General features: G+C 38.7%; 1 protein-coding gene across 1 annotated transcript in view; it reads right to left on the bottom strand.

The window, feature by feature from the left end:
- PREX2 (phosphatidylinositol-3,4,5-trisphosphate dependent Rac exchange factor 2) overlaps nucleotides 1-19,366 on the bottom strand; it is a 138,206-nt gene that overhangs the window by 70,256 nt on the left and 48,584 nt on the right. Inside the window, exons 7-13 of the mRNA XM_032222719.1 lie at nucleotides 18,172-18,305; nucleotides 17,654-17,757; nucleotides 15,748-15,897; nucleotides 12,842-12,986; nucleotides 10,625-10,725; nucleotides 6,431-6,534; nucleotides 5,329-5,378 (exon numbers count right to left, since the gene is read on the bottom strand). Coding sequence (XP_032078610.1) covers nucleotides 5,329-5,378; nucleotides 6,431-6,534; nucleotides 10,625-10,725; nucleotides 12,842-12,986; nucleotides 15,748-15,897; nucleotides 17,654-17,757; nucleotides 18,172-18,305 — 788 coding nt within the window. The remainder of the gene's footprint in view (nucleotides 1-5,328; nucleotides 5,379-6,430; nucleotides 6,535-10,624; nucleotides 10,726-12,841; nucleotides 12,987-15,747; nucleotides 15,898-17,653; nucleotides 17,758-18,171; nucleotides 18,306-19,366) is intronic.

Raw genomic sequence — 19,366 nt, 5'->3', positions numbered from 1 at the left:
CGATTGTCTGCCGGCTCAGCCAGTCCACCTTCTGGTTGCTGGTCCCGAAGATGTGGTCCAACCTGATGGAAAGCAGGTGGTGTTCCGCCCACCTGCCCAGAGCTTCTGCCTCCGTCATAAGTGATCTGGAGTGCGTGCAGGTTGCCCTGTTGATGTGGGCCTTTGTTGCCACATTGTTGGTGAGCAACAGCACGTGATGGCCCGCAATCTGAGGGGAGAACTGACGGAGAACCAGCCTGGCTGCTCTTAGCTCCAACCAGTTTATGCTGTGTGAGGACTCTCTCTGGTTCCACAGTCCCTGAGCTAGCTGGCCCTGGCAGTGAGCTCCAGTGGCATCTGTGGTCACAACAATCCTCTCTGGCTCTTTGAACAGAGATCCTTTCTCCACTGCTTTCGTTTTCCACCAAGACAGAGAGCGGAGCACCCTTGGAGGTACTTGCACACGCCTGTGCGAGTTGCTGTTCCTCGCCCTTTGTATGGGCAGGAGGAACCATTGTAGTTCCCTGGCGTGGAGACAAACCCAGGGAACTACTTTCAGGCAGGAAATCATAATGCCCAGAAGTTAAGACAACTGGACAATCTGTACCGACTTGGCCATGCTGCAAAGGTGCACTCTGTCCCGGAGAGACTTCAACCACTCTGGTGACAGGAAAACCTGAGAAGAGTTCGAGTCCAGAATAACCCCCAGGTGTTGTATTTGCGTAGTCGGCTCCAGGTGGCTCTTCTTCAGGTTCACTGAGAAGCCGTGCTTTTGGAATGTTCTGATGGTGATCCGGACATCCCGCAGAGTTGGGCCCGACTTGAGGAGTGAATTATAATGTCGTCGAGATAACACTCCAGGCGAACGGGGCTGTTCCGGAGGTGGGCTGCCACAACCGCCAACAGTTTCGTGAATGTCCTGGGTGGCGAGGACAGACCAAAGGGGAGAGCTTGGTAGTGGTAGTGCTCAACTTCAAAGAAGAACCTCAGGAACTTCCTGTGGGCTGAGTGGATGGGGACGTGAAGATAGGTCTCTTTTAAGTCTATCGAGGTGAGGCGATCGCCTCGTCTTACGCAATCCAAGATGGAGTTGAGGGATTGCACTTTGAACCTCTGATATGCCAGATGGAGGTTTAGATTGAGATAAGATTGCCCTCCATCCCCCTGATGCTTTGGGCACTTGAAACAGTATGGAGTAAAACCCGTTTCTCCTGCTCCTTGGGGACCAGTTCTATGGCTCTTGTCTGAACTAGGTGGCAGATCTCCACTTGCATGAGTTCCCTTTTCAGGGGACTCCTGGGAGATGGGCAGTGGATGAATGTTCTTGGGGGGAAGGACAGAAATTCCAGAAGGAGACCCCTCCTGACCATATTCAGTACCCACTGGTCTGTGGTTATCTCCCCCACCTGTCGGCATAAAACTGCAGCCGACCCCCTATGGAGGGATCCCTGTGGTGGTCACTTCCCCCTGCGGAAGTTTCGGGAATTGGATCCACCATGAAAGAGCTTGCGAAAGGAGCTTTGCTGGTGTTGCTGCCTACCCCGTGCTCCGAAGGAGCCCCTGTCCTGGCCCCTATTGCCCTGCTGGGAGTAGGATCTATAGTAGGAAGAAGAGGTGTAGGCTGGGCATTGTCCTGTGTCCGAAAGGCCTGCCTCCGAAAGGAGCCAGATCCCTTGCGGTCTGCTTTCTTCAGGGCGGCAGGAAGGATTTTCTTCTTGTCCTTGGTCTCAATGGTGAATTTGTCTAAGGCTTCTCCGAAGAGGAGACTCCCTTTGAATGGAGTGGATGCCAGCTTCTACTTTGCCTTCATCTCCGCCTGCCAGTGGCGAAGCCAGAGCAAACGGTGAGAGGTAACGTTAGAAGCCAGCACCCAGGATGCAAATTTTGCTGCATTTAAGGACGCATCAGCGGAATATTCCACTGCTGTGATGATTTTTGTTAAGTTGTGCCTCCATCAAGATCCCCCCGAGTGGGGTCTGGATCTTAATTGCCTTAGCCAGAGGAGAGAAGATCTTACGAAAAAGGAGGCGGAGGTGGAGGCTCTAATAGCCCAGGCGGCCGCCTGATGAGTTTTAAGGCATGCCTTCTCTGACTTCTTATCCTCCGCCTTGAGACCTTCTAGAAGGTCCGCCGGCAGGTTGGAGGTAGAGGTCAGAAAGACCACCGTAGCGTCTACCTCAGGTAGCTTCAGGTCTTCCTCCATTTTTGGCTCAACGGTGTACAAAGACTTGTCACCCCCGCCCAGGTTGGTCAAGGTCCCAGGCTGAATCCACTGCCTCTGGACCACATCCATGAAGAGCTCCAGCACTGGAATGAATTCCTGTGTTGAGGCTGTTTCCTTAAATAGGCCTTCTTTGTGGTCTCTGGTGCCTGGGGCCCAGAGGTGGACCCCTTGGGAGTGGTTCCTAGCTCTGTGGCCGCCTTCGCCTTATGTAGGATGGACTTAGAGAGAGAAGGTTTAAAAAGGCCGGTGAAGGCCGGTTGGTCCGGAGGGAGGTCCTCGTCTTCCGACAACTGAAAGTCCTCCACCTCCCCCTCTTCCAGGGCGGACTCCTCCGTAGCCACCGAGGTGCTGGGGGAGGCTGGGGGCTGCTCAGGGGTCAGTTTGGACCCATGCTTAGGTTTGGAAGGGACCTCTTTACCAGTAAAATACTTCATGCCCTCAACAATGCCCTGAGAGATGGCCAGAGATATGACCTCCTTCATCTCTGCGGACAGGGCTGACTTTTTGCTCTCCCTGCGGTGAACCTTACTAGAATCCCTGCAGCTCCTGTAGGCCCCGGAGGTTGAGCCCTCCTCAGACGGAGAGAAACTTGTGAGGGTGCCAGTTCCTCCCTCAGGGAGGAACTGGGAGAATCTGGGTATCCCCATGAAGCTGCAGGGGAGGAATCCCTGAATATTTTCCCTGCTGATTACGGTGACCTGCTCGCCCTGGGGGAGCCAGGTCCCTGCTCCAGCCTCTGCCCTGGGGTGGGATCAGGTGCCTCCATGCATTCCGGGGATGGGTGATGCTCCCATGGAATAGGGGACCCCCCCCTTTGCGGTGCTTGGCACCGTCCTTATGATCATTGCCTTCAGAAGGCACCATGGGGTGCCTACGGGAAGAGCCCTTGTTCCCTTTTCCCCCCTTGGGCGGGTGATCCAGCCTGGCCCGTTTGGCTGAGGGCCCTGACTGGGCCGCTTGAAGCTCCAAACCTCCGTCTGGCATGGTGGTTCAGCCAAAGAGAAGGCGACGAGGAGCTAATTCACTAGGCCGAATTGGGCGCAAGCCAGCCGGCTGCTGGCGCCTGCAGATCGTGGAGAGGGGCGCCCGCAGGACTAGGTCCCTCCTCAGGCCGTCCACATCCCTCTGTCTGGTTTAGCATGGGAAGATGTGACTTGCTGGTGCCCCAGACAAGTCTCCGGCCTCCCAGACGGCGATCCGCAATGCTGCTGGGGTATGGAGAGGCGGCCCATCGATCGCAGCGGCTCCAAGCAAGCGACAATAGAGACCGCTTCCCTGGTTCGCTGCAGCCCTGTAGACGTCTCTCACTCACACTGGCTATATGCGGCTGCAAAACAGCTCATCCAAAATGGCCACCACTGCGCGCGCAGATCCTGCCCATTGTTGGGGAAAAGCACGCAAATCTCCAAAATGGCCGACGCGACGGCCGACAGTATAAGGAAAGCCGCCCGCGCCCTTTCCGAGCCAGCGAGAAGGCTCCGCGCTACCTGGAACGTTTGCCACATGAAGGGAACGACAAGGGAAGTCTTCCTCCCCTCCCACCGTTCGCCAGCAGATGCTGGGCGAATGACTCATGCTTCCGCTTCCACCAGCGGCAGTCAGCTAAACAGACAATCCCTCAGCAACGACAAGCAGCTGTAAGACGCTCCACAATTCTCAGCAGAATCAGATGTCCAACAGATGAGGTGGTCTTAGGGATGTGATGGTAATAGAAAGGCACTAATGATGGGAAGTCCACTCTATTTGCTCTAGGACCGAGGAACTCCCCAAATTCAAGTCTTCATTGGACGGACTGAGTTTTTAATCTGAGATTGTAGAGGCAAAGGGAGGTGTGGTCAAAGGGGAAAAAAGATACTCAGTCCTAGACTATGTTAACCCATGCTTGGACTCTCCAAGTAGCGCTCAGGAGAACCTGCTGGTTTTCATAAAACGCAAAACTTTTTGGATGTGTAACTTCATCTTTTAGAATTCTTTTTCAGAGGAAACATGCTTGACTTCCTTCTCTGACTATTATATGTGGTCCTTGAAGACTAGAATGTTTGAATATTTTTTAAAGAGTAGGCCAATACTTGCAAACTTTAAAGAATGTTAAATTTGTTTCATCAGATTTAAGATTGGTACATAAAAATGTTCTATTTGAATTTATTGGATACTCCAAATAATGTATTTGAAAAGAGATTTTATCTGTTAGCACTGCAAAAAATGTGATGAGGTATTAAATTATGATTTAGTGCTGTGAGTTATCTTTTTGGAACAATATTTTAATGTACAGTACATAAGTAGATTTAGGGAAAAATCTTTCAGTAGTAAAGATACTAATGTCACATTGACTTATGTTAATCTAAAATGTGGGACACTTCACTGTTATTTAAAAACTTTGGTTGTATCTGGCGTGAGAAATTGGAAAAGCATTAATTTTCTGGACATTAAGGACTAGATTCAAGATATGTAATTTATCCCTTTTTGAAAGGGTAATTTTTTCCCCTAATCAAAACAATGCAGTATGTTCTCTGTGACATACATTTCATAATATCTAGAAGAACATAAGATTTATTATTTAAAATGATCATTGTTTGATATTTAATATATAAGTGACATGCCGAGATGGCTTATATTTTTTCTTTCAGGATTTGTATTGTTTATTAATTATATTTTTCTCTTATTTTTGTTAGTTTGCATTGAAATGAAATATTATGCCTTGTTCTAACTAATTTTATTTTATGCTTTTAAATCTATCTATGAATCAACCTGTAGGCTTTTTGTCCATACATAGGGTACGCACAAAGACTTGCTCACACACACACCATGTATGTGTTTGTTGTGTTTGTGCAGATATGTGTGTGTTCAAAATGTTTCTGTAATTGTCTATCTACTGGAAATAGGAGCGTAGATGCAAACATGCCTTGCATTAGTTTTACACCATTTATTGAAGGCTTTGCTTGTCAATAATCAAAGTAAAATGACTGTTTTTATGAAAGGCTGCTATTCTAGGCAGACTTTCTATGGCTATAATTTCAGCTTAGTCTTCTGTTACTAGAACAATAACAATTATTGAACAAGAGCTACATAAGTGGGTAGCAACAACTGTAACCTTACGAAACTAAGCAACCCAAACTCAAACTTACCTTATCACAGGAGTAAACAGACTGTGAAGACGACAATATAATCTTACACCCTGTTAAGTACATGAACAATATTCAATTAAATTACTCAATATCAAGTAAAGTCCATATATATTTATTTATACAGGTTACTGTCTCTAATACTGGCAATATATGACTTCAATTTAAATTGCTTTATAAAATAAGAGAGAAAAAAATTCCTTCAAAAGCATATTTGAAATCCAGAAAAATTCCAATAGCTACTTCTTAAAAAATAAATATGGATTTGTTTTAAAAATAAATTTGAAAAAAAATTAATCCCACCACTGGTTTAATTATCACATGTTCAAAGTGTAGGCTTGAAAGCGGTTATGCACTTCTGATCACAATATCATGATAAAGTAGGATTTGTAGTTTATTTAGTTACAACCCTCTGTTGTTCGTACATTACTCATCCCTTCGCAAGAACAGATACATAAATCAGACATTTTTAACCTGTTTATTATACCAGGATCATAATTCAAGATTTAAAACAGGGTTTGTTAGCTTGCTTATCAGAGCATTAAAAGCATTATCGCAAAACATCACACCAAAGCAGTGTTTCTTGACCTCAGCAATTTATGGACTTCAACTCCCAGAATTCCTCAGCCAGCATTAAGGTTGAGAAGCACTACTAAGGTATTCTTTCCCAATTTATTTACTGGGATTAAATGAAGCAAAAGAATAACTGGAAGGATGCATGTAACTCATGCACACACTGAGCTTATTTTTAATGAATTATTGGCCTGCTTCTACTCTTTAAGCAAATGAATATAGCATGTTATTCTTTGAAAGAATACTAGCATTAAACTGTAAAATAAGAGAACATAGATAACATTGCTAAATTCAATCAAATTATACTTACCTATTACATTATATTAGGATTTAATATTATATAACATAATTTGTCTTTCATTTCAACACCTCAACAGAATATAATTTTATCTCCTTATTTTTGCACATCAGGAAAACAGGAAATTTAACTTATATTAAATTTATAACACCAGTTTTATGATGCCATATTTTTTGTTTTTAATCAAAATGTTTGTATTTTTAATTAGTATAACTATTTAGTATAATGTTTTACCTTTGAAATTACATCCTGCATTTCATTTCTTGGATAATATGTGCCATCATCATAACGGAATCTATAGAGCATGTGTTCAGGTTTAAACTGATGTTTGTCTGTAACTAACCCAAAAACAAACATAAAAATATGTCAATGTAAAGAAAATATATGAAAAAAGCTAGAAGTATGCTGCAATAATTGGCTGCAATAGGTTTGCCGTTTTTCACAATGGTTTTAATGAGGTTTCATTAGACTTCACCATATGCTTTTATTTTATTGTTTGCCCTGAATCTGAATAGCAAGAATTTAATTTTGCAAAGAATGCGATACATCATGGGTATCAAACTTGCAACGTTACATTGTTGTCACGTGACATATTGCAACTTCCCCCCCTTCATTAAACTGGGGTGGGCGTGGCCAGCGCATGATGCATCCTGGCCGTGGGCCGTGAATTTGACAACCCTAATGTACTTCATCACCTTTGTCAAACACACAAATGTCCCATTATTCCTAGATATCTTAGCATGGGGAAAATTACATTAAAATAGTAAATGCATAACTTATGAACCCAAAATTTTCCTGCAATTACCAAATTTATTCCAAAAGTGGTTGCCAAATTTGAATCATAATATGAATCTTTAATCCGTCTCTCTCATTCTTTAGTAGCCACTGCCAACTGCCTGAACTGAAAATAAATCTTTTTCTCAAGAACAAATCTCACAATGTCCTCATTATCAAGCTTTATTAGAAAATAATGTGGGAGTATTACAAGTATTCCAGCAAGTGAACAATTCTCCTCTTAGTACTAAAATATTTTTGTCTATGTCAGGTCAGGAATTTGAGTCTTTTCTCACAATTTATTGGTATAATAGTGAAAATGTATATTTTTTCTCAGTTGCAGCTTTGGGATATTTAAGTAAGAGCTATTTGAATCCTTATCAGTTCAAAACAGGTCTTTTTAAAAATAAACATAAAACTTCAGCATTATTGGACTCCAGTAGTCTTTTACTGATTTTTCTTTCTTATAGTTCTACTGGCTGCTGGAGGTTCTACTCTGAAAAGTTTTAAAACCTAAACACAATTTAGTATTTAATGAAGGATTGTCTCTTAACATGCTTCATATCCCTATCAGAATATATTTCAAAGGAGCAATGAAAATCAAGGCATTTTTCTAAATAAATGCCCAGCAATGTTTTTAAGCTGCTAACAGCAGGGTGCAATTTAATGGCTACATAAATATAACTCTATATCCCATGTCATGTTACATAATCTCTCTTTCCCAGACACTTTCAAACACAGCTCTTTTAAGTTTTTCTTAAATATGATAAACAATTAAACTGATAAAAAGAAGGTTTTCAAACAAACGAATTATGCAATATCAGAAAACAAAACAAGATACAGAAACATCAACAAAAATATTAAATGCAGCATCTGGATATTTTAAACAATTGAGCTACAAAACAGGAAGAAGCAAGTTGTATATTGATCTTATTTAGTCTGTACCACCAATTAGTCTGTTATCAACAATTAATGGGTTTAAGTTATTTGAAAATCAAACAAAAATGCTAACATTTATATTCTTCTATATCTATGATTGAAAATTTATAAATTTATAACCTTTGCATCCTTGAATCACTTTGTTCTGTTGTTTGACTAACAACAAAAATATTAAATATTTAATTAAGATACGTTAACTTCTGTTTTCTTCAGATGCATATCCTTGTCTGCACTTGTAAAGTAGCCTGGTTTGTACTTAAGATGGGAGAACTTCAAGGAATCCCAAAGCTATTTGCTAGGCATAAAGCAAAAAAAACCAAACAAACAAACAAGAGGAAGACAATTGCAAGTGATTATTGCCTTGCTGCCAAAAAAAACCAACATGACTTTGAATAGTTGAGTTGTATTTGAGTTGAGTTGACTTGAAGGCTTTAATTCAACTATTCTGATATGAAAAGCATATATTTGAATTATTTATTATTAGATAAAAAGTATACAATAATACAATAACAGAGTTGGAAGGGACCTTGGAGGTCTTCTCGTCCAACCCCCTGCCTAGGCAGGAAACCCTATACTGTTCCAGACAAATGGCTATCCAACATCTTCTTAAAGACTTCCAGTGTTGGGGCATTCACAATGTCTGGAGGCAAGCTGTTCCACTGATTAATTGTTCTAACTGTCAGGAAATTTCTCCTCAGTTCTAAGTTGCTTTTCTCCTTGATTAATTTCCACCCATTGCTTCTTGTTCTATCCTCAGGTGCCTTGGACAATAGTTTGAATCCCTCTTCTTTGTGGCAACCCCTGAGATATTGGAACACTGCTATCATGTCTTCCCTAATCCTTCTTTTCAACCGTTCTTCATATGTTTTAGTCTCCAGTCCCCTAATCATCTTTGTTGCTCTTCTCTGCACTCTTTCTAGAGTCTCCACATCTTTTCTACATCGTGGCGACCAAAACTGAATGCAGTATTCCAAGTGGGGCCTTACCAAGGCATTATAAAGTGGTATTAACACTTCACGTGATCTTGATTCTATCCCTCTGTTTATGTAATCTAGAACTGTGTTGCAGCTGCTGCACACTGCTGGCTCATTTTAAATGGTTGTCCACTAGGACTCCAAGATCCCTCTCACAGTTACTACTATTGAGCAAGGTACCACCTGTACTGTACCTGTGCATTTCGTTTTTCTTGCCTAAATGTAGAACCTTACTCTTTTCAACTTTGAATTTCATTTTATTAGATAGTGCCCAATGTTCAAGTTTGTCAAGATCCTTCTGTATCTTAAGCCTGTCTTCTGGAGTGTTGGCTATTCCTGGCAGCTTGGTGTCATCTGCAAATTTGATGAGTTCCCCATTTATTCGCTCATCCAAATCATTGATGAAGATATTGAAGAGTACTGGGCCTAAAACAGAGCCTTGGGGTACTCCACTGCATACTTCCCTCCATATACTATGATCCATTTAAAATTTTAAAAAGAAGTGAATTTAAAGCACCCACAAACTCCCTTGGTACGCCCAAATATGGGAGGGAGCATACTGCTTCCCTTTTTCTGGCTTTCGGCTCACCCTAGGAGCCATCCAGGCAGAAAGCCATGTTTTTATGTTGCCTTTGTTACATTTGTGTTGCATTTGTACTGATAAATAAATAAAGGGAGAATAGTATAGATCTATTTCAAGCTATTTAGCTCTCATCAGCTAGCCATACCCTACTGGGAATCGAAGCTGGGCTGTATTACATATCAGGCAGTTGTATTAGCCACTAAGCCACAGGCTCTCCTCCTTTATCAGCTAAGCCAGATCTATACTAGTCTCCCTTTATTTATTTATCAGCACAAATGCAACATATATATATATGTATGTATGTATGTATGTATGTATGTATGTATACATACATACATACATATACACATACACATACACAAATATATATATACATATACATATTTTATATATATATATATATATATATATATATATATACACACACACACACACACACACACATACATACATATACACACAGATAGATATACATATACATATACATATAATATCAATAAAATCCTTATGCTGTTAATGATACTTAAAGTAGAAATAGCAAATCCAGAATATAATACAGTTCTAATGTAAATCTAATTGTCTCTCACATGCACAGTGATTTTCTGCTTCAACAAAAACAGATGGGCCATTCAACTTTATTTTAAGATTTCAGTTCCTGTGGAAACACAGCTGGGTCTACATAATAATAAGTAAATAAGTAAATTCCTTTATTTTGGTCAATAACCAGCATAAAATAACAACTAGACAAAAACAAAAACAGCAAAGTATGAGACAAGCTATAAAAGACCAAAAAGAAAATATCAGATCCATGTAGGCTCTTAAACATCATTTGGATTCAACATGGATATAATAGATACAATAAAACAGGTTACTCTTTAGGCTAAAACTGAAAACTAAAAGTTAGAACAAACACGAAACTGTTCCAAAGATAGTGATGATGCTATCTAGTTTGATAATGAAATGTTCATTAGAAAACAATTAAACTCAGAGCATCAAGGACCTCACTATTCCACTATTCCTCACTATAAAGACTTATTCTGTTACTTTTGGCTACAATAAATGTCATTCTCATAAACAATTATGTAATCTGTACACCTACTGACAAGTAAAAAAAGTTAAATATTTGCAAATAATTGTTAGAAAAGGTAACTTATTTACCATGGTGGATAATGCCATTCTCTAACAAAGCCTGACCGAGATGAACACCTTCTTCGGGTCTGTGAATCTCTCCAGTTTCCAATAACCAAGATACAAACTCACTGATTAAGAAAAAAGCAGATAGACAAAAAATATTTTAACATGTCAAAGTTAAACGTGGTAAAGAAGTAAAATTCCTTAAAAAGAAACATAATACATTTTGTTCATTAATGGTGTAATCCAATCCATGTCTATTCATGAATAAACTGCTCTGATTGCAATGAAAGAAGAGGATAGATATCAGATTAAAATCTAAATTTGTGGTTTTAGAATTCACAATGTTTTGTTTCTTTAATAGCTAGGATGGAATAAGAGTCAATAAAATGTTGGTGGCCAGAGCTGCCTTTAATATTATTGGAAGAACTGAAAGCTGTAATGGATGAAATAATAAATCAAAGCTAATGGCACTGGGGCAAGTATTCTATTCCATCTGCATCCTTTTTTTCTGAGGTGCAGAGGGGGAGATTTCTTTGTTTTTTAATTATGGTAAGTCGTTTTACACGTCACATTATAATTTTCCTATGTGCCCTGTCTCAAAAGGTAACGGTGCAAAGTTCAGTAAAAAGGTATTAAGAATTATGTGAGAGTTTTTGGTTACAGAAATTTGATGAAGTCTGATCAGACTTCATCAATGTCCATAGGTACAAACTATTGCTAGAACTTAACGCTTGTTTTGCATTGATAAGTTTGGTGAGGCAAATGTCTGGGATGCAGGAAGAATCTGATGTTCCTAGAAGCAATAATTCAATCAGTTTTATTATTCAATATCTTTAGTAATTAAACAAAATAGCACTCATCTTCAGTAAAATACCTGAGACTATCTGCATAAAAAAGGTGAAAAATAGATGCATTGTGGTTGTGTATGGTATATACACACACATATACCCTATTTTTCGGCTATATGATGCACTTTTCCCCCACTAAAAGAGAGTAAACATTTGGGTGTGTCTTATACACCAAATGTAGCGCCACCCACCCACCGTCCCCCATTCTTTGGCCTGTGCCTCCCAGCAATTTACCTCCTTGCAGAAAATGGGGAAAATGGGGCTTGCGGAGGCGGCAATAGGCTATGGCAATCCCTGCAGCCTGAAACAGCTGGTCATTGGGAGGCCCAGCTGAAGCTGAAATTGAAACAGGCTGTTTGCTGTTTGCTGCAAGGAGGCATATTGCTGGGAGGCAAAGGCAGATTTTTTTTTCTTGTGCTAATCAAGCTAAATTGAAATGGGCTGTTTGCTATTTGCTGCAAGGAGGTAAGTCAATAACTATAAAGGCCTATAGAATGTTCACATTATTACACTTATTTTTAAAGACTGCTCTATTATTGTTCTAGACAACTTAACAAAATGAAGAAGTTCTTAAAATAAATGCTTGATCTAAAGAGGCTCAGTGCTATTGTATCTTTTAAATAGCAGAGAATAACGTATACTTTCAGTACAAGTACAGTCTGAAATGTAACACCACAAACAGTGTATATCGTCTGCACTGTTTGCTGCAAGGAGGCAAATTGCTGGGAGCCGGAGGCAGATTTTTTTCTCATTTTCCTCCCCAAAAGCTAGGTGTGTCTGATACTTCGGAGCGTCTTATACTCCGAAAAATATGGTACATATATACATACATATACACACAGAGAGAGAGAGAAATGTTTATAGGCCATGGTTATTTTAACCTATTTTAATATTATTGTATGTTTTCTAAAATGTCTTTATATTTGACAAGGCCAAAAGAGAGATGTTTATGCTACTCTATCTTGTTAATCCATTTTTAAAAATGACTGTAATACATAACACATTCTATTTAATATTCTAAACTATAGGACAGAACTCTATGCACATGTAAGACAGAGAGGCAATTCACCAATTACTTTTTGCATATGTAAAATAACATTTATAGTATCAACATTGCATTTTTAAAGCTTGGGGGATAGGTTGACAGACAGATACCATTGTATTTATGGTTATCATCATTCCAAAAACATTTGTATAATTGTATAATATCTGGCTTCTTTTCAGGAATATTGTGTAGCACACTCAATACCTAGACTGGATTAAGTAACTCACTAGTTAGAGTGAGAGTGAGACTAAAACAGAAATTCTAAATAGTCTGACCATTTGATTTATATAATTTGATAAATAACTAAATAATGAGACAAAATTTTAAACTCAAACATTAAACACATGCCTTCCAAGGAAACATTTTGGAAAAGTGGTTAATTTCCTCTTTCGGTCTTTGATCAAATTCCCTTGTCTGCACATCATTTTGTAAAGCTTTTCTCCTTGTTCAGAAATCATCACCCATGTATCTTGTTCCATACCAAGTTTTAACCCTGAAAAACAAATCACAATATAATAATTTTGAAATATATCCAAACAATATATTACTATCTATCTATTGTGGGGCACTGTCCTTTAGTTTTCAATCCTAGTAACTTTAAATATAAAATAATTTGTGATTTACCGTACATTAAAGACATTTAAAATTAGAATAGTAAATAAACATTTCCAAGAGCAGCTGGACAAGTTCAAACAAATCATTCCAGACATGATTTTCTATAAACAAATACACCCCCCCCACACACACACAAACAGAATACTGAAAGATTCAGGTTAAAATTTCTACTGTAGTATATTTAGTGTTAAGATGATCTCAAGAAACAAGTCTAGCAAAGCTCCTTTTCTAATACACAATAAATATAAATATCTCCATTCATGAGAACTTTTATCTGAAAATCATTTCAAAAGCTGAATGGACTAGCCATTGTTTAACAGTTGTCAGGGAAACGAGGAACCAATAGTGTCAAAGTAACAAACTGGATTATAATGACAAAGCATAAATACTGGTGTAATACATCCATATACCATGCATGCACGCACACACACATGCGCGCACACACACACACACACACACACACACACACACACAAAACCTCCTAGTAGTGAAATAATGGGTAACTCTTACTCACACTAGGCTGATATGGAAGTTTAAACCTGCCTGAATAATGTTGGATTCAATTTACAGTTTTCTAGAAAGAGCAAGGGTTGTATTTGCACTGGTTTAGGACACATATTATGGTAAGCTATAAGGTTTGTTTGGTTTTAGTTTAGCAAATTATATCAGCATTGCAGCTATTAGGTACATGAGATCAGTCATGCAGTCATGTGAGGGGTGGCCCAATGTTTTACAACAGCCACAACTGCTTTACAGGCTGCTCATTTCGAGGCTATTGTGATTGCAGAACAGCGAAGAGAATATTTTATGTATTATTTTTAAGCATTAAAAATATTTTAAGTTTTTATTTGTAGCATTTTTTCAAATGTACTTCATCTTTTTATTCACAATATATTCAAAGCAGCTAACAGATTAAGTGTTAATATGCAATTAAACTTTAATAGAATTGCGAAAATAATTTAGTAATATTCCATTGTGATAGAATACACACAATGCTCACAACCTATGAAGAAAGAAAGCTAATAATTTTTAAAAAATCTTCTAAGATCATAATCTCACTACTTCATAAAGTAGTCAGCTAAATTTCCCTTTCACTTATACTTAGGTAAAGTTTTTCAATTGCTTTATATTCATGAATGTGAATAGAATTATAAAATAAACAAAAGCTCCTTTTTATTCAGGGTGAATGGAATGTTGTTTACAACTACTTTTAGTGAAGGCATTTGAATTCTGCAAACTTTTTTGTCTATGAATCATTTGTTATTCCATACATAATTAAGTCAGTGCATCCTGATTTATAAAAAAGCTGTTTACACAGATGTTTTGGAGATGGTATGACTGAACTAGACTCATAGATCAGAGATCCCCAAATTTGGCAACTTTAGACTTGTGGACTTCAACTCCCAGAATTCTCCAGCCAGCATAGTTCCACAAATCTTAAAGTTGCCAAGTTTGAAAACCTCTTTCATAGATCATCGAAAGACAATCCTTATATAAATGTTTCAGAAGCTTTCCTTTTGAGAACTAATGTGATAAATAGTCTGATTCTTGCTCTTATTTTGGTTCCTTCTTTGTTGGCTATAATTTTCTACAGTGCTTGAAGATCTACTTTGCTTATCAAATAAAACCAATGTGAAAATCTTCACGTAGGACCAAAATTACATTCTCCCACCCCAACTTTCAATGCTCTGGATTATTCTGCTGCTCTCACCAATTATTGCTTCTTGCTGAACAATGTTACTACAAAATTTGATTCATCTGCACAAACTTTGATTCATCTGTAAAACTCCACAGCTATATGTTAGAGGGGAGTTGGAATGGAAAGAGAGAAAGAATGTATTTCAAGTAAGAATTCTTTCTACAAAACTTTGCCATCTTATATCAGCATTAACTGCCCAAAGCTGAAGTGTCTGAGGGTTGCTGGGTTTTTGCTTGCAAGTAATAAATAGAAAGAATTAGTAATTCCAAGACTAATATAGATATTATTGGTTTGTAAACAATAAGCAATAACGTGGATAGAATATTTTTTTAAATTATTTGGGAGAGGGAAATAATTTTTCTTTCCCAAAAAATCCAGGGACTTCTGCTCTGCTGTTGAATTTTTATTGAACATCTTAGGCTAAGTTTCCGAGAAGCTATCAGTGAGGGCATGGGAGGTTTCTTAGTGGCTTGGTGGATCTAATTCAACCAGAGAGAAGTCATTGGCTTCATCATTACTAGAAACACATATATCATGTCCCTAGATGTCTAACTCCACTTCTTTTCTATCCTTCTCATCAGAGGAATATCCAGCAGGATCATAACACTTCAGGATCTTATTCACTTATGAGATCTATGAGATCACTTATGTTCTATATCCTTCAGATGAGAAATGCAAGAAAAAGGAATTAACAGAATAACAGAGCTGAAAGGTCTTTTGAGGTCTTCTAGTCCAACTCCCTGCTCAAGCATTAGATCCTATACCATTTTAGATAAATGGCGGTCCAGTCTCTTCTTAAAAGCCTCCAGTGATGGAGCACCCACAACTTCTGAAGGCAAGCTATTCCACTAACTAATTGTTTTCACTGTCAGGAAATTTCTCTTGACACAGTACTTTCTCCAGGTGTGAGAGTGTATAGAAATAAAATTCATGGTCTCACCTTTTCTTCTTTCCCTTTCTTTTAGGATAGCTTCAAGCCATTCATGCTTTTCTTCAGATGTTTTGGCCATACACACAAACCATTTATTCTTTGCTGTGTTGTGTATCTTCCAACCGTTGAGAACAATGTGACCACTGCTGTGATAATCCGCTGAAAAAAGATCACAGAAAGGAAAATCTGAGATGTACTTTCCATCCGATGGCTACTAAATGCTCTGAATTGTACAAAATTGCTTCTGATCTAACCCTAAGGATTACAATCTGCTCTTACTTAAAAGTAAAGCTTCCCCAGATAAATGCTAGAATCCGTGTGCTTCCTCCTATGTTTTATGGACATTTTAAAATGGTTTAAGAATCAGGAGGAAGTTACAATTCATTTAATTTTTTAGTGCCAATTCAAAATTAGGAATGTAATCCTGTCAAGCCAAACCAAATCAAATGTCTCTCTGTTATCTAAACAGCAATGCTAGTCTTAGGAAAATCCATACATTTACCAAAAGGTTAAATAAAACAAACAAAAACAAAGCATGTACTAAGTAACATTGTAATAGAAATGACAGTTTCTATTTAAAAAAAGAGAGTCATTCATGCTTGGACACCTCACAACCTGCCTTCTGCAATGTGTTCTACATGGTTCTACAATTCAAAATGCTGGTTGTTTATAGTATCTGCCAAGCCAATTTGATCGGGCAGACTAGATGGATCCTTGAAATATGCTGCTTCATTATAGTTTCACACAATTAGGACCTACTGTCCTACTGTATGGATTTTTCAGAGACACACCTTTTTCCCTCAAAAAAGAGGCTGAAAATCTGGGTGTGTCTTATACACTGAGTACAGCATTTTTTGCCTCCCGAAATCCCACCCCCTTCACCAAAATGGCTGTGCATAGCTTTTAGGAGTTTTCAGAGTGTTCCTGGGGGCTGGGGAAGGCAGAAATGAGTGGAAAAATAGGCCGTTTTTTGCTCAATCTTGGCCCCACCAGCCCCCAGGAGCATCCTATAAATCTGCTAAATGCTATACATGCTCTTTTTTTTGACAAAAAACGGGCCCGTTTTCACAAAAAACGGGCCATTATTTGCTCAGGAGCAAAAATGCTAAAGGCTATTCATGCCTTTAAAAAAAATAATAAACAGGCCCATTTTTGCGAAAAACGGGTTGTTTTTGGGAGGTCTGCAGAGTGCAAAAAGTTTTTTTTTTTAATTTGCCTCTTCAAAATCTTGGTGCGTCGTAAACTCCGGTGCGTCTTATACTCCAAAAATACCGTAATCAAAATCAGAGGCCATTGTTTATAAATAGGAGCATAATTTTCTTATTGGTATAACCTTTGGTCTCCCATTTATGCCAAATTTATTTACATCAAATAATTGCATAAGTTATTGAAATTATATACAGGTAGTCCTTGTTTAACAACCATTCATTCAGCAACCATTCAAAGTTATCATAGCACTGAACAGCATGGAACAAGGAGATTTACAACTTGCAATTGGGACTGTTGTAATGTCTCTGTAATTTTGTGATCATGAATCAGGTGTTTGGCAACCTGCTTGAACTTACAACATGCTCAGCATCCCAGTATCATGTGATTGCCATTGGGTTACCTTTAATGCTTTCAATAAGCAAAGTCAATGGAGAAGCCAGCAGGAGGTCACAAATAGCGATAATGTGATGTTGCACTTCACAGCTCTGCAGCATTTGCTGAACCACGGCAACTGGAACTGATGCAACCTTTGTTGTATATTAGTGCAGTCATGTGACATCACACTTTACAACCACATCACTTAATGACAGAGTTGCTAGTCTCAATTACCATCTTTAAGCAAGGATTACTTGTATTATTATATGAGACACAAAGTCAATATCCAATAGATAACAATAAGTTAAGAAAGTGATGTTTATTCATATACCTGTGCCATCATCAACATTCTCAACTTCCATCAACTCTGTATTTATTCTGCCTCGGAAAAAGTATCGATGACTTTCTGAAGAAGCTTTGCTGTTTTTCAGTCGTCTAATTAAGGAAAAGTATTGTACAAATATTAAAAGTATTAGCTGCACTTCAGGTTCACCAAGTTTGTTTATTAGTATTAGTAGCAATTATTTATACGCCAATTTTTTTTGTTATATCTAGACCTCATTTTATTTAATGCTGTTGCAGATAAATTTATAATTTAGTAGTAATTATAAAATCAATATCATTTTAATAAGAAATTTTGGTTGCAATGCAAAAAAACATGCTTTGTAGCCTTAAACTTTTATTCTTAAAAGTTTATTGTTTTGCATTAGATGGAACCTTGTACTTCTAGAATTGTCATTATCTGAGCATTATAATAGTTAAAATCTTCAAATATATTTTTTAACATTTAAATTCAGATTATTTATATATGTTCAATCTTGAAAGCATCAATAAATTAATGTGCCTCACCTATGCTTTCTTTTGCAATAGACCAAAAGATTGTCAAAAAGAAAGAACACTCGTTCTTGTATATTTCCTGCTGAAATTTTCAACAAAACACCACACATCAGCATTTCTGTGCAAGTGTCTGTGATGTTAGATCCCTAGAGAAGAAACATGAAAATAACAGTTATGTGGACCCAAAAGTCGAAAGACAAACCGAAGAAATATTCAGTCCTCTACAAACATAATGCATGTAGCTAATCAAAACATCAAAGTAGATTTAGCATTTAGAATGCAATCTTAATCATCAAATCTTATTCACTTTATCGACCTATCTTGATTTTAAAATGAGGTGGACCAGTTGCTTTCGTGGTGTGGTGACAATAACTTGGTCCTTAACACCAATAAGACCAAGGAGCTTATAGTGGACTATAGAAGGAAAAGATCAGACATCCAGTCCTTGCTTAAGGGAGACTGAGTGGAGACCGAGTGAGCAAGTGGCCAGTTCTAAGTTTTGGGGTGTTATCATAAAAGAGGACCTGGGGCACTCACATTGCAGCACTGGTCAAAAGGGCCTGGTAGAGATTATACTACCTGAGACTTGTCAGGAAACAACAACTGAATGGAAAGCTGCTGGTGAACTTCTACCGCTACACCATAGAGAGTATTTTAACTTACTGCATCTGCATATGGTTTGCCAATTGAACAGTTGCAGATATGACAGCGCTCCAGAGGGTTAACGTCATTGCCCACAGGATCACTGGTTGCCCTCTCCTCCCTTTGGAAGAACTTTATAGTCCCCATTACCTTAAGAAAGTTCAAAAGATTCTTAAAGATCCATCTCATCCTGGGCACCCTTTTTTTGAACTTTTACCATCTGGCAGATGATACAGGATAATAAAAACAAGGACAAATAGGCTGAAAAACAGCTTCTATCCCAAGGCAGCGACTATATTGAATTATACTGTATAGTGCATGATGGCAAACCTTTTTTGGCTCGCGTGCCAAAAGCGGGGGGAGCGCAGGTGGGTTTTGCACGGGTGTGCTTTGCACACAATTCCAGCTTGCACGACCAGCGCTTTCCCCTCCATTTTGGGCGTACTTTTTTCACCCTCCCCAGGCTCCAGAAGCTTTATAGGAGCCTGAGGAGGGCAAAAACAGCCTCCCTTGTCCTCCCGGAGACTCTCCAGAGGCTTCAAGAGCTTCCTGAAGCCTCCGGAGC

Source organism: Thamnophis elegans, chromosome 8 (assembly GCF_009769535.1).
Source record: "Thamnophis elegans isolate rThaEle1 chromosome 8, rThaEle1.pri, whole genome shotgun sequence".
NCBI classification, from domain to species: Eukaryota; Metazoa; Chordata; class Lepidosauria; order Squamata; family Colubridae; genus Thamnophis; species Thamnophis elegans.
Note: the sequence above shows the minus strand (reverse complement) of the source record. Positions and strands in the feature narration are given on the sequence as shown.